At 47.7% G+C, this 15,512-nt stretch overlaps 1 protein-coding gene across 1 annotated transcript in view; it reads left to right on the forward strand.

Moving 5' to 3' along the window:
• Positions 1-13,968, forward strand: part of CEMIP (cell migration inducing hyaluronidase 1) — a 117,167-nt gene extending 103,199 nt beyond the window's left edge. The window contains exons 20-29 of the mRNA XM_009903900.2: positions 16-171; positions 1,647-1,827; positions 4,135-4,350; positions 5,227-5,438; positions 5,914-6,099; positions 7,183-7,387; positions 8,858-8,944; positions 9,243-9,400; positions 12,221-12,321; positions 13,051-13,968. Of these exons, the coding sequence (XP_009902202.1) occupies positions 16-171; positions 1,647-1,827; positions 4,135-4,350; positions 5,227-5,438; positions 5,914-6,099; positions 7,183-7,387; positions 8,858-8,944; positions 9,243-9,400; positions 12,221-12,321; positions 13,051-13,178 (1,630 nt within the window). The 3' untranslated portion in view covers positions 13,179-13,968. The remainder of the gene's footprint in view (positions 1-15; positions 172-1,646; positions 1,828-4,134; positions 4,351-5,226; positions 5,439-5,913; positions 6,100-7,182; positions 7,388-8,857; positions 8,945-9,242; positions 9,401-12,220; positions 12,322-13,050) is intronic.
• Positions 13,969-15,512: the final 1,544 nt, after the last annotated feature.

A 15,512-nucleotide genomic window follows, 5' to 3' on the forward strand; every position in this document is an offset into this window, starting at 1 on the left:
GCCCTTCCCTCCTAGTGGTGGGACTTTTCCTCATGACGATGGCTCAAAGCAAGAAATCAAGAACAGCCTCTTTGTTGGTGAGAGTGGAAACCTGGGTACTGAGATGATGGACAACGAGATCTGGGGACCTGGAGGCCTGGATCACCGAGGAAGGACCTTGCCCATCAGCCCGTAAGTTCAGCTCAGCATGTCACTGTTGCCATTCTCAGTGCCACCTCCATCCCAGTGTGCTTTCTTCAGAGCTGTTCAGTTTAATAATCATTACACAGGAAATATTTGGTTTCATGTCTCCCAATCCCAAAGTCCCCACTGTACAGCTGCTGCTGGCAGGGACCTACTTGCAGGCTGCCGAGACAGCATCAAACTCCTCTTTCCTTCCCCCTCTCCTTTGCAAAGAGAATTGAGAAGACAGCAAGAAGACTTAGTGCTACCTGGGCACTTCTGTATGTGTGGTTGAGCAACGTGGCAGTCTCCATCCGGGTGAGCTGCCAGGAAAACTTGTGGAAGCCCTTCCCGGGACTTGTGCTGGCCCAAATTTGATCATAGATGTCCTCGGAGCTGCTGTTGCTATTGCTGTGTGCTACAGGGATTTGATGCCTTTGTTAGTTCTGAAATGGCCAGTGAACTTCATGTGTGGCCTCTTCACAGACCTTAGTGCTGCAGATCAGTTTGCAAGTGCAGTAATGTTTTACTTCTAATCCCGCCAGCAGTTATCCTAACAGCAGTTATCCCAACAGCAGCCCTACGAACAGCTCAGCTGATGCTTTTCTGCCATGTTATGCACTTCAACTTTGCTGTCACTGGCAGTACAGGAGGTTTGTTAGTAACTACAGCAGTAATGAAAACCCAGCCTGCTCCAGCCTTCTTGCTGGTATCCTTTATGTAGATACCTGTGGCCACATCTCATCTTGAGTGGTGTGTGCAGAAACTTGGTGGGACAGAACAAATGCACCAGAGCAGATAAGTCTTGCCTGAGGGCAGCTGTTCATGTAAGGAAGGGATCCATGTTATATATCATAAGTGGTGTTTGAAGCAACTTCTATTAGCCTTTAGAGGAGTTTAGGCATCTTGTTCACTTAACCAGTGTGAAAAATGATGCAGATGGCTGTTAGGACAGGTTCTGCCCCTTCACCTCTTTCCAGCCCTATAGGCTGTGGGACCATTCCTCGTTTTCAAAGCCACTTTTATTGCAGTTGAGTTGCTCTGTTTCTCTCCAAGTTCCTTCGAAAGATACGATGGGACTTCTTTTAGCCCTGCTGTTGCTCAGCCAGAGAGTCTGCATGGCTCTCAAGAGTTTCAGGTTTCACTGCTGTAGAACTCATTTCTGATGGCAAACACGAATTTAGTCATTTTTAGGTCGGTGCTTTGGCATTGCTGTAAGTTCCTTCCCTGGAGGAGCGCAGGCCAAACAAAGATGATCTGTTCAGACACGAGAGAACTCGAGCTGAACTTGTGAGGATAAGAGGACTTCACAGGCCTGAAAAGGAGGGAAATCCCTTCTCTTCCAACAGATGAACGGAGGAGTCATCCCAAGGGCTGTCAAAAAATGCCGAGCGGCTGAGAAAAAGCGCCGCGGGGCCATGCATGTCTAGAATGCCTTTTCCCCTGTCACGACCGAGTCTCTCTGTCTCCCCTGCACGTTTTAGGGACTTTCCCATCCGAGGGATCCAGTTCTACGACGGCCCCATCAATGTGCAGAACTGCACCTTCCGCAAGTTCGCGGCGCTGGAGGGCCGGCACACCAGCGCCCTGGCCTTCCGCCTCAACAACGCCTGGCAGAGCTGCCCCAACAACAACGTCACCGGCATCCGCTTCGAGGATGTCCCCGTGAGTCAGCCCCCGCAGAAAGGCCTCTCCCAGTTGGCTTCCCTTTGGAGCAGTGGGCAGAAAGGGGTTAGCAGCCTGTAGCACAAAGCACGAGGTCTTCGGCGGGCTGCCTGCTGGCCTTGCCGAAAGGTTAACTAAGAGAACTGGAGGGGTGAAAAGAACCAGAAAGTCAGAGATTCTCTGGCAGCTTTGCAGCAAACCAGAAGCAGGCAACAGTTTCAAAAAAGAAAATAAGATAGTGGCACTCAAGTGAAAAATTGTTTCCATTTCTGTATGTCTCAGAAATCATAGACTCGTAGAATTGTCAGGGTTGGAAGGGACCTCAAGGATCATCCAGTTCCAACCCCTCTGCCATGAGCAGGGACACTTCACACTACAGCAGGTTGCTCACAGCCACATCCAGCCTGGCCTTAAAATTCTCCAGGGATGAGGCTTCCACCACCTCCCTGGGCAACCTGTTCCAGTGTCTTACCACCCTCATGGGGAAGAACTTCTTCCTAACATCCAATCTGAATCTAACCATTTCTGGTTTTGTTCTACTCCCCCTAGTCCTATCATTACCTGACAGCCTAAAAAGTCCCTCCCCAGCTTTCTTGCAGGTCCCCTTCAGATCCTGGAAGGCCACCATAAGGTCTCCTTAGAGCCTCCTCTTCGCCAGACTGAATCTATTCTCATAGCAGAGGAGCTCCAGCCCTCTGATCAGCCTTGTGGCCCTTCTCTGGACATGTTCCAGCACCTCCAGATCACTCCTAGGTGCTGGTCTGAACCTGCCTGGGTTACTTGAGTTATTTTTGTGTTTTCTTGCACAAATCCGTGCTGTCTGGTTTGCTGAGGTTCACCTCTAGCAGCTGTTAAATCCCACTGCCAAACACTGCAAACAAATAAATATATAAAGTGGTTGGGATGAAATGATTTGGATTGCTTAACTTTCAAAAATCAGACTTCTTCAGATGTCAGGAAATGTGCTGACTAGAGAACCTTCTGCCAACTGGGATGGGAAAGGCAGAATTCCCCTTAGAGGGCTGGTTGGTCACTCACAGGTCACCAGGCAGGCTGGTGACATGGCATTTATTTATGCTGGATAAAAATATCAGTCAGAAGTTGTCTGAGAAGCCACTTCCCAGGGGAAGTTGCTGATTATTCCCAGAAACAGTGTGACTTAATGTGGCTTTGGGACCTGAAAACCCTTTCAGCAGGGTGAAGTGGCTGTGGTGAAACTGCCCATCTCCTGAACCTGCCTCCAGATTCTAAGAACAAACCATCTCATAGCTGAGGCTGAAAGTCTGCTTGGTTTGGCCTTTACCCCACGGTCAGCAAACAAATCTGTATCTGCTCTGTCTTAAGTGTGTGACCCAGGTCTGCACTGAGTTCAGGCTTAAGGAAGAGGTCATGTGCAGGCAGAGCCAATCACAGAATTGTCAGGGCTGGAAGGGACTTCAAGGATCATCTAGCTCCAACCCCCCTGCCACGGACAGGAACATTTTACACTAGATCAGGTTGCCCAGAGCCACATCCAGCCTGGCCTTAAAAATCTCCAGGGATGAGGCTTCCACCACCTCCCTGGGCAACCTGTGCCAGTGCCTCACCACCCTTATCCTGACATGCTTGTACCAAATGGCACTGATGTTCCTGCCAACTACCAGACCAACTCAGATGAGAATTGCTTTGATGCTTCCCTCTTTGGATGGTCAGTTTCAGAAGCTGACAGTTTTATTACCATGTAAGTGCTGCCTCAGAGGTCCTGCAGCCCCAGACTTCCTCTTCACAGCAAGAGTGATTTGCCATTGGAATGTGCTGCCCAGGGAGGTGGTGGAGTCACCATCACTGGAGGTGTTTAGGAAGAGACTGGATGGGGTGCTTGGTGCCATGGTTTAGCTGATTAGACGGTGTTGGGTGAGAGGTTGGACTTGATGATCTCAAAGGTCTTTTCCAACCTGGTTAATCCTGTTCTGTTCTGTTCTGTTCTGTTCTGTTCTGTTCTGTTCTGTTCTGTTCTGTTCTGTTCTCTTCTCTTCTCTTCTCTTCTCTTCTCTTCTCTTCTCTTCTCTTCTCTTCTCTTCTCTTCTCTTCTCTTCTCTTCTCTTCTCTTCTCTTCTCTTCTCTTCTCTTCTCTCAAGCTGTGAGAATGGTGGTCAGTACATAACTAGATCTTTTCATGCACAGGTTGACCCACAGGCCCAACACTTTCCAATGACAAATGCAGTCAGAAAATGAGTCTTTATAGCCATCCTAGTGACCAAGGACTTCCTTTGCTTTGTACTCTAATTCCCTTCTGGAGATGTAAATGTGTTTCGCTGGTTTGTTTAGATTACCTCCAGGGTCTTCTTTGGTGAACCTGGACCCTGGTTTAACGATCTGGATATGGATGGTGATAAAACCTCAGTTTTCCATGATGTGGATGGTTCTGTGTCAGAATACCCAGGCTCATACCTGATAAAAGAAGACAACTGGTTGATCAAGCACCCTGACTGCATCGACGTGCCCGACTGGAGGGGTTCCATCTGCAGTGGACATTTTGCACAGGTGAAGCTGCCAGCCTTGCAGTTACCACTTTGTTGTATTTTCAATTTCTTGACACTGTGAAGCTCACCCTTTAGAAACAGACTTCCTTCAGGGTATTTGGGGTTCCATCTCTGCACAGGCACTTTTGAACATGGGGATACTGTGCTATGTTTTCAGATACTTTGGCCTTGACTGCTAACAGCTCAAACAACTTCTGCCTGAGGTCCCCTGAGAGCTCCAATGGGCATTAACAGATTAATACCCCTGAATCTATGGCTTGCTGGCTAGTTATTGCTCCTTGATTTATGGAGGGAAGTGTTGCCCACCGTGCTATGGGAAATGTGCTGTGCAATTGAAATCAGACATCAGCTTTTGTGGTCTTTCATCCTGTTGTGTAACCACCAAACCATTCTTCCTATCACACCAGCTTGAAGTGCTGCTGCCTTGTGAGAGTCCTCACTTTGCTCTGATGAGTAGCTGCTGTTTTTGTCTTGGGTGTTGCAGTGGTTGCTTTGTTCTGTGTAGTGCCACTAAAGCCAATTTCTAACTCCTCAGCTGGTTTTCACACTTCTGTGCAGTAGAAGTCAGAGGTCTGAGGTAGACACTGTCCCATTGCTGAGGTGTGTCACCAGTGCTGTGTAACACACTTCAGCCCTGCTGCAGGCCTGTTTGAAGCCTTGACTGGCAGAGACTCTTGACCTCAGTGGATGGGGAAATGATCCCTCTTTTTTTCTCTCCTGGGGACAGTTTACTGTGTTGAGAAGGAAGCCCAAGAGCTGCAATAGCAGAGCATGGCACACAGGTCACTGCCGAGGCCAGTTCACGGCCATCGAGTAGCTGCAGCTTTCATGTTTCACTGTAGTTCATTAAACCCTTGGTGACCTTTTTCAAACCTAGATATACATCCAAGCCTACAAGCCAGCCAACCTGAAAATGAAAATAATAAAAAATGACTACCACAATCACCCACTCTACTTGGAAGGGGCTTTGAGCAAAAGCACTCATTACCAGCAGTATCAGCCAGTTATAACTCTGAGGAAAGGCTACACCATCCACTGGGACAAGACAGCCCCTGAAGAGCTGGCCATATGGCTCATCAACTTCAACAAGTGAGTGATCCAACAAATTCCAGCATTCCAGTCCTGTAATGTAATTGCACAGTTTTTCATTGATGAGGTCAGCACCTCCTGAGCTCTTCCAGAATGCTTGTTCCAGAAAGTCCATTGAGCTGCCTTAGCTTTCCATTTGACATCTCAGATTCCTCTTTCCACCCCTCTGGGAAGCCCGACAAGATAACGTGGCTCATTTTTGGAAGCCCAGGCCAAATTCATTCCTGATGCATAGAAGTCACAGGTGTGGAAGTCAGGAGCAGATCTGACCCGTGCTGCTTAACTAACTCGTGGTTGTTATGTCTAATTTATGTTGCATCGATCCATCCCAAACCATTAAAATTCTGACTGAGCAGGGGAAAAGAAAAAATCGAGATGCATTTCAGAGTGAATGATTTGGTTTGGCTTCTAGCATGCCCAGGAAAACAATAGCCCTGTGTCAACTTGGTCTAAAGTGTGTTTCTGCTATTTTTAGGAATGACTGGATCCAAGTAGGGTTTTGCTATCCTAGAGGGACGACCTTTTCCATTCTCTCAGACATCCACAATCGCCTCTTGAAGAAAACCTACAAAACTGGAACCTTCTACAGAACCTCTCAAATGGAGAAACTGGAGCACAGATATCCTAACAAAGGATACTACTACTGGGATGAGGACACTGGGTAAGCAAGCAGGCAGTGCCTGTTTGGACACAGCTTTGGGGATGCTGCTGGAACCGTGGCTGCTTCACTAATGCCATTAGGGAGGATCACAGAAAGCCTTTCTGGGAATGTGACCAGTGTTTAATTTTCCTGGGACTCCCACGGCTGCCAGTCATCTGTAGCCTCTACTGTACTGCCAGCTTCTCTGGGAAGTGGTGTGCCAAGTGAATACAAATTAGAGGGGAAAAAAAAGGAAAAGAAAAAGCCAAGTGTAGATCATGAAGGTGAACTGGAGACACAGCCAACCCTTCTTGTTTGGAACAGTAACCATTTATAAACACCAGGAGAGGGATGCACAGCAGCTAGGAGTGCAAAGGCTGTTATTTTCTTTTAAAGAACTAAAATAATGGGAAGCAAAGAAAGGAAGAAAGACCTAAAGTACGAAGCATATATTTCTACATAAATGTATCATGATAAAATAGAGCTCAAAGGGTTCCCTGGCCTCCTCAAACCATTCCTGAGACCATCCTGGGTTACCAGGATGATTGAGGGACTAGAGCACTGCCCTATGAGGAAAGGCTGAGAGACCTGGGGCTGTTTAGTCTAGAGGAGACTGAGAGGGGATTTAATAAATGTTTATAAATATCTGAGGGCTGGGGGTCAAGGAGGAGGGGACAGGCTCTGCTCAGCTGCACCCCAGGATAGGACAAGGGGCAGTGGATGTAAACTACATCACAGGAGGTTCCACCTCAAACGGAGGAGGAAATTCTTCACTGTGAGGGTCACAGAGCACTGGAGCAGGCTGCCCAGAGAGGTTGTGGAATCTTTCTCGAGACTTTCAAGCCTCATCTGGATGCATTCCTGTGTGACCTATGGTCCTGCTGTGGCAGGAGGATTGGACTTGATCTCTGGAGGTCCCTTCCAACCCCTAATATCCTGTGATCCCGTGTGTCCCCTTTTATTTGCATGGGCAGACATCAGCACTGGGAATTTGCACTACACATCATGCAAAGCATAAGGAAGGCACCCACCAAAGCTGGGAGCTGAGTACTTTTTTGCGCAGAGGTCCCATGGATGCTGCTCACTTTTCTCTCCTACCTGCAGGCTGCTGTTTCTGAAGCTCAAAGCCCAAAACGAGAAGGAGAAGTTTGCGTTCTGCTCGGTGAAGGGCTGTGAACGGATCCGGATCAAAGCTGTGATCCCCAGGACCGCTGGTGTCAGCGACTGCGAGGCCATGGCCTACCCCAAGTACATCGAGACGCCCATAGTAGAAGTACCAATGCCTAAGAAGCTCTCCGGGGCACAGCTGGTAAAGTAGAATAGAATAGAATAGAATATAGAATATAAAATATACCAGGTTGGAAAAGACCTTTGAGATCATCGAGTCCAACCTGTCACCCAACACCATCTGATCAACTAAACCATGGCACCAAGTGCCTCATCCATTCTCTTTTTAAATACTTCCAGTGATGCTGACTCCACCACCTCCCCGGGCAGCACATTCCAATGGCCAATCTCTCTTTCTGGGAAGAACTTCTTCCTACCATCCAGCCTAAACCTCCCCTGGCACAGCTTGACACTGTGTCGTCTTGTTCTGGTGCTGGTTGCCTGGGAGAAGAGGCCAACCCCTACCTGGCTGCAACCTCTCTTCAGGTAGTTGTAGATAGCAATAAGGTCTGCCCTGAGCCTCCTCTTCTCCAGGCTAAGCAACCCCAGCTACCTCAGCCTCTCCTCAGAGGGCTGTGCTCCAGACCTCTCCCCAGCTTTGTTGCCCTTCCCTGGACACATTCCAGCAACTCAACATCTTTCCTAAAATGAGCAGCTGCTTTCTTACCACAGAATCATTGCCAGTGGGATTGGCGTGCCCACAAACACACAGTAACTTTCTATCAGGGTGAGCATAGCCTGGGTCTAATTTTCTGGTATGTTTCAGGCATGTGAACTCATATTTTAGCCTGGAGAAGAGGAGGCTCAGGGGAGACATTATTGCTGCCTACAACTACCTGAAGGGAGGTTGTAGCCAGGGGGGGTTGGTCTCTTCTCCCAGGCAACCAGCACCAGAACAAGAGGACACAGTCTCAAGCTGCACCAGGGGAGGTTTAGGTTTGAGGTGAGGAGAAAGTTCTTCACAGAAGGAGTTGTTGGCCATTGGAATGTCCTACCCAGGGAGGTGGTGGAGTCACTGTCTCTGGAGGTGCTCAAGAGAGGATGGGATGTGGCACTTGAAGCCACGGTTTAGTTAGTCATGAGGTGTTGGGTGACAGGTGGGACTTGATGATCTTTGAGGTCTTTTCCAACCTTATTGCTTCTATGATAATAAACCGATTCTAGCATGTGAAGAGAGCACAGGTCCTTGAGAGACAGAGCCACCCAAGACACTGGCTGAAGTTGAGTGCTTAGTCTTTTGGGGCTCTGTCGTGCTGTGCTGTGCTTAAAAGCACAAGGTGAGAAGTGATGAGCTGGAAGATACCTTTTTATTTCACTCATCACCCATGAAGCAGGAATGCATAGCAAAGCATCAGAGAATTTTGTGTCAGCTCTGCAAAGTGAGGATCCCTTCTGTTCTGCCATGTGCTGAAGCAACTCAGACACTGACAGGACAAGCAGGGAGGTTCCCGGTGTGCCCAGTCTCTAGCAGTGTTATTTAGCAAGTCAGTGCTTATTATGTAGCTCTTGACTGATGTTCAAGCCTGAAAATGCTTTCTGAAATGCAGGTAATAGCCATCCTCATCCTCACCAGAAAAACCTCTTTTCTCTCTCTTTTGTTTTTTGTAAACAGAAGACTAAAGACCACCTACTAGAAATGAAAATAGAGACCTACAAGAAACAGTACTTCCACCTGAGGGATGACTTTGCATACATTGAGGTGAGCAGGTCCTCTCACTGAGCTTTATGGGACAAAACTTCCTTCATTTTCATGCAAAAACCTGCTTATGAAGCTTCCATGGATGGTTAGATTCAGGTCACTTCTGCTTTTGATTTTGCACCCAAAAAATGCCTGTAACTTCCCCTTAGCTCGACCTCCAAATTCTGGCCTTGGATACAAAGAGCAGCCTGTGACTCAAGGCTCCTTACAGGAGCTCGTTTGCAATTGACAGATCAATAACCACTGCTTCTTACAGGTGCTTGTTTGCAATTGATAGATCATCTTTCACCCCACACAGGTTGATGGTGTCAGGTTTTTCCTCACTGATGAAGGTATCCAGCTGGTCGTGATTGATGGACACCAGGGAAAAGTTGTTGATCGAGTTATGTTCAAGAATTCAATCCTGCAAGGAATCCCAGCACAGATAGAGAACTATGTCAACAACATCAAGGATCAGTGAGTAAATAACTTGTTGTGACTGAGGTGCAATGTACAAGAAAGCTGTACAACGCTTGGCTTTTTCCTGGGACCTGTCACCCAGCGTGAGCAGGCTGACAGCGTGCTTTTGTCCCTGCTGACTCCAGCGGAGCTCAGATGGGAGGAGGACCTGCAGGCAGCAGCAGGATGCAGACCTTGGGTTAGGAGCTGATCAAACTGCAGAGCTGCATTTGATTAACAAGCTGCAAGTCTGCATTTCTGTTGTGGGTTTCAGCAAACTGCAGACTTCTGTTCACAGAGCACTTCTTGAAACAGTTGTGCACAGGTTACCTTTTCTCTGGCCTGCACACTCCTCAAATCACAGAAGATTCCTCTAATGAAATTGATTCCTCTTTGCACCTGCTCCCTGCCCAGACCTAAAGGCTGCTTGCTTTTATTTTTTTAAGTATGGGCAACCAGAATTGCAGAGTTTTGCAAGTGGGTGGTGAGTAGCCAACACATGTCCCTGCATGCTGGAGGACAGCAGCTTTGTCTGCTGGAGTAAGAATGAGAGCAACATCAGAAACCCTTTAACCCAAGCGGTAGTTCTCACGTTGTTTTGTGAAGTGCTGTTGGGAAGTGAGTGTATTTCATTGTTAGTAAATCTGGCTTGGTCTGCAACGTTTGATGTGAGTGGGATTGCTTGGCTGATGAGCCATCAGCTGCAGGCTGACCACAGGATATTGTTGTGGCATTTTGCTGGAGACTTGAGGGATGATTCAGCAGAGGGCCAGGCAGGTGGGCACAGAGGAGCTATCTTGCATCATTCTGAAGGTTGTAATTACTGTGCATAAGTGTGATAGTTGCTCACTTTGCTTTCATGAAAAAAAAATCAGAGGGCTTTTCAGTAAGGCAAACATCCTCCTTTGCAAAAATCCAGTATCCCTCCTGGCTATGTCCAGCTCCTAGGTTCTTTCTTACTTTAGAAGAGCAAGTCATAATCAGACTTTAGATGCATGTAAGTCTTTCTGAGCCTCATTGTCTTCTCGATCAGGATTAGGATTAGGACCAGAAATTCACCCAACATGGTCATCACCTCTCAGGTCTCACTCAGTGTCTTGGCAAGGACTGAACCCTCCAATTATTGTCCTTCTTTCACCAAAAGTTTTCCTAGCCCGAGCCCTGCAGGCCTTTCCCATTTGATCAGGAGCAGGCTTCAGCTATAGCCATGAAGCATCTCTCGCCTGTTTGCTGGATGGAAGTGTTGTCCAGGTTCAGATGTGGCCACTGCAGCCAGAGGGACTGCACAGCTCCCTGTCAGCTGCCCTGCTGTGTGCAGGCTGCAGAGAGTGCCCTGCTGACCCAGGGCAAGGGGCCAGCAACTACTCCTGAAGAGACTGCTGAAACAACTTGCAGGTTTATGGATCTGGGGTACAAGATGTTTCTAGCAAGAACAAGGCTCTTGCTTCATTTAAGCAACTCTCTGTGGGCCAAATGCCTTTCTTTTATTTTCATCCATTTTTCTGATGAGTTTCCCGGGGATAAGGAAAACAAAATGACTGCTGAATTTATCTTAGCAGGAGAGGCTTAATAGAAAGTAATGATTTTAGTGAACTGAAAGAAGAAAAATGAGGTGATTCAGCATTCACAGGGCAGTCAAACCCAGCTCAATCTGCTCTTGTAAGCACTGCAGCATTTTAACACCTCAAGTTTATTCTAGGAGAAGTCCTGACCAGCCTTAACTCTTGCTTCTCTCCTTTCCCTGCCACCACCTGTTGCTCTTCTGCCCTGAGCAGCTGCAGTTCCAGCTGAGGTGTTAAGAAGTAACTTCTGCTCTCAGTAGCTCAGAGTTTGAGCTCTGCAGGAGCTGCTGCCTAATTAATTTTAGTGACTTGTGTCCACTGTGCTGCTGGAAAGCAGACCCAGCAAGGCTCTCACTCTGCAAGACTGCAAATGCTGTTTGAGTCAGGGAAGTTTCATTCATGGAAACCCTGCGAGGTGGAACAAAATGGTTTCATCTAAGCAAGTGTTTGCTCAGTTGCTCACATGCAGCTTTAATTAAGAGGGGAACAAGGATGACATCCCAGCCCCACTGAACCTAAAGCACAACTTACTGGAGCATCACTCTTCATGGGCAGGCAGTGGAGCTGTCTGTGTATCGTGGAGGAAGTGATGAGCTCAACACCAGTGGGCACCCTGTGCTTCTCCCAGGAAAGTGTCTCTACACGATCATCTCTTCAGCTTTAAGTTGGGTTTTTATTCTACCCATCTAGAATTAAGCCTAGGCAGGTAGCAAGTTTTACCCAGGCTTTTACAGATCTGAATTATCTTAAAGCAGGCAGGTAGCAAGTTTTACCCAGGCTCTTACAGATCTGAATTATCTTAAAGACCTTGCCTCATGTCTTGCTTATCACTTTGTGTTTGTAGAGGACAGCAAGAATGTTGAGATGAAATGCAGTACATGTAAGGAAGGCAGCAATGCTGATAATGATCATAAGCAAAAGCTCCCAAAGAAGGCAATTTCTTCAGGTCTAATCTAGGAGTGATAAAAGAACAAGAGATTACCTGAGCCTTGTACCATGTTCCTTCCTGAGCAAAGAAGAACTACTGATGAAACTACTGGTTGAAAGCAGTTAAATCACCCTAGAAAACTGTGCTTACAAAAACAACCCCCAAAGAGGTGAATTCTCTCTGCTTCCTAATGGCTAAACTGTTGGAAAGCATTGACAAAGCCATTAAAGCAGGAACCCCAGAGGGGCTGTCTTTGAGTCCCACAGGCAGTCACCAGTGTTCAGGAGAGCCAAGCAAGGAATGTGTTCTGCCTCTTCAGCTGGTCACAAATGGCTTTGTTTCTTTCAGCTCCATAGTGCTGATGACATCTAAAGGAAGATTAATTTCAAGAGGACCATGGACTAAAGTACTGGAGAAACTTGGAGCAGAAGAAGGTTTTAGGTTAAAAGGTAACCACTGTTTAGAAACTTAGTTGTAACCCCCTTGATCTGTTCCCCAGTAAGGAGAGATTTGCTCTGCTTCTATCAGCATGAGCTCAAACATCCTGGGAGCGGTCCTTTATTTATTCAGTAAGGTTGTATCCACTGCAATTTTGGATCACAGGCCTCAGCTGAATACTGGTTTAGCTCTTGAAACAAAATTCCAGCTTGATGGCACAAAGCACATGGATTTCAAAGCATCAGAATGTTGCCGTGTTGTACACCTTGAGCACTGTGAGCTTTTGCAGTGCTTTTCTCTTGTCTGTGTGTCACACTTGCTAACACAGGTCTTGTCTGTTGTCCCGTCCCTCATCATCCCCCAACCTTTCCCAAGCAGGAAAGGGTTTGGAGTACAACCACCAACCAAATAATGATAGCTTCAGCAGACAGCTCAAGCTGCCTGCTGGGAAGGGCTTTCCCTTCTCTCTCTCCCCTTTGCTGTGTATCACACATACAATGGAAGCGTGCAACATGTAAACAAAGCTTCAACTGAGCATCATTAGGGAATGAAAAATAACATGATACTAATCGTTAGGATTATTTCTTTAATACCTGGAGAATGCACAATAGGCAAAGTCTGTGTGCACATATGTGGTCCTATGCACCTGCATCCACCCAGCCACTGGCTGGAGCCACAGACAAGGGTGGTTTTCTGGTGCAGCCCTGGCACCCTCCTAATGTGTTTGCTCTGATTTGCAGAAAAAATGGCTTTTGTCGGCTTCAAAGGCAGCTTCCGCCCTGTCTGGGTGAAGCTGGTCACTAATGAGGACTCAGCTAAAATCTATCAAGCACTGCCAATTCCTGTGGTGAAGAAAATGAAATTATGAGGACAGGCTGCTCTGCTCTGGCTGCCAGCACTGCCCCGTGGGATGCACTACTGACTGCTCACCGCAGGCACCTGGCCAGCCTGTGCCAGAGGTGCAGCAGCTCCTTCTCGTTGTTGTTCCAAAAGAAATCTTACTGTAAGTAGCTAGAGTGGCCACATGTGACAGAAAAGCCTTCCTCTGTGCTCAGCCTGTGTTCTGCCATCACCAGCTCCTCACTGGCTGACTTGCTCACTGGTGCCATGGTGACTCTCCTGTTACTAAGAAGATTTAACCTGTTCTACAAGGTGCTGGTTTTATCAGCACCCCTGGGACAGCCTTAACTGATGTCCTGCCTCCCAAAGGGGGAGTTCTAGGTCTGAAGACCATGGAGGATTATTGCTTTGACCAGCCTCTAAGTTATCCAAACACCATTTTCTTTTTCCCAACCAGCTGCTCACATAACCATGGAATGGCATTTGGGAGGCTGCTTGGAAATCTAAGCTAGAAAGAGTACAGCTGAATGGATACCTAGGTGCTGGGAAATGTACCTGGACAGTGAGGATTCATCCTACAGATTCTGTGATGTTTGGGATGTTTGTACACATTAACCCATGGCACATAGCCGGGGAAGAGATGATGGAAGGAGCCAGCAGAGACTGATGAACTCACAGACTCCTGCTTGCTCTGATAGCGGCAGTGTCCGATGGATCAAGGGTCAGTGGTGTTTGCTCAGCCAGGAGGCTTTCCTTCAGCAAGCAGCTGTAGGTAGAAGGAAATCTGTGCCAGTCAGCACATATATCTTCTCAGCCCTTCCCACGCAATCCCTCCGTATAACAATGCTGAGGATCAGGCTAGAGGTTTTAATGGTGGCCAGTCAAAGCCACCCTGCTGGGGTCTTCCAGTTTTTAGCTGGGACTCCTGCCTAATTCAACCTCCAATAGGGTGAGTGGCCCTCACTTTTACAGGGAGGTCAGAGGGAATGGGATCAAGTTTCTGATCCTGTCTTCAGGCTTAAAGGCATGAGTGCCTTGGTCCTCCTGGAGGAGTTACATGAGATCTGGACAGAAGGTGACAGAGGTCTTACCCCAGGTGGGGGAAAAATGAGAGTGGGAATCCCCACACAGCAGCTGGATGGTTCGTACCTCCTTTCCCCCTTCTTCAAAGCAGCACCAGGGTGATGAAGGCAGGACTCTTACAGGGACCTCTTGGAGCTGGGAAATGAACCATTACCTTGTCAGACATTGTGAGCTCCTCCAGTGCTCAGCGATTCTTCTTCCTGGTGCTCAGAAATGCCATGGAGGCGTCTCCGGAGGCTGTGGCTATTCTAGGACCCCCAGGGGGGGCGTGTGGGTAGAAGATCATCTGGCGCCGCTCTCAGAGTGCACAGAATGTTGATTTTGCCAATATCTGGGTTTCTTCCCTCATTTTTGTCTCTGCTTGTCCCCATTGCTGCATAAATTATTCTAGTTGCTGCTGGTTACTACATTTTGCTCTGTTTTAATTAAATCTTGTGTAATTAAGTTGCCTTTTTTTTTAAACCACAGTATGCAAAACACTCTCTTGCAGCTAGAATGAAGGAGCAGGGATTTTGTGTCATTCCAAAGGCTGGGCTCCTGTTGTACTCTCTAAACCTGGTTTGGATCAGTTGCTCTGGAAGTCAAAGCAGCCACCAGCACACCTTAGTACTGTAGGTTGCATTCCTCTCCAGCCTCTCCTGGGTTTTGAAACTGGAAATGTTCTTTTCAGTCTTATTCTGTAGTTGTTGTGAACTGACTGAATGTTGTGTGGATGGTAGGTGAAAAAAAAAAGAGCCAAGCTTTCCCTCCTTTGCTTCTCAACAGGACTGCTGTTGCCCTTTAGGCGTCTGTGTATGCATGACCAGTACTTGTGAAAGGCAAGCAAGGTGGGGGTGGTTTCTCCCTCAGTGGCTTAGGCTTTATTTGGGGATTATTCCTTGAAAAATTCAGTCTCACTCTTAGCTCAGCTATGATTATCCAAACATCATTTATCTGATGTTCTCTGATAGCCAGAGGAGAGCCAGATCCCTGGAGCTGAGCAAACAGAAGGAAGAAAAGTCCCCTGAGTGTGTGAGGCTGGATTGTACAAACCTCTGCGCTGTGCTGAGGCAGCTCAGTGGGTGTCACTGTGCCCATGTCAGCGGAACACACTGACAGGTGTCACACTGACTCTGGTCCAGGAAGTGGAGCAAAGCAGGACGGGTCTTTCATGAGCACTTAACAAGCATTGGGCAGGAAAGCTGGGCTCAGAATGTACCTGGTTTGGGCTTTGGCTTTGTATGACCCCCAGGGAGGGGTTGCCCCCTGTGATGCTCTGCTCCATGGGCCACCAGCAAGT

This window comes from Dryobates pubescens, chromosome 17 (genome assembly GCF_014839835.1).
Source record: "Dryobates pubescens isolate bDryPub1 chromosome 17, bDryPub1.pri, whole genome shotgun sequence".
Classification (NCBI taxonomy): domain Eukaryota; kingdom Metazoa; phylum Chordata; class Aves; order Piciformes; family Picidae; genus Dryobates; species Dryobates pubescens.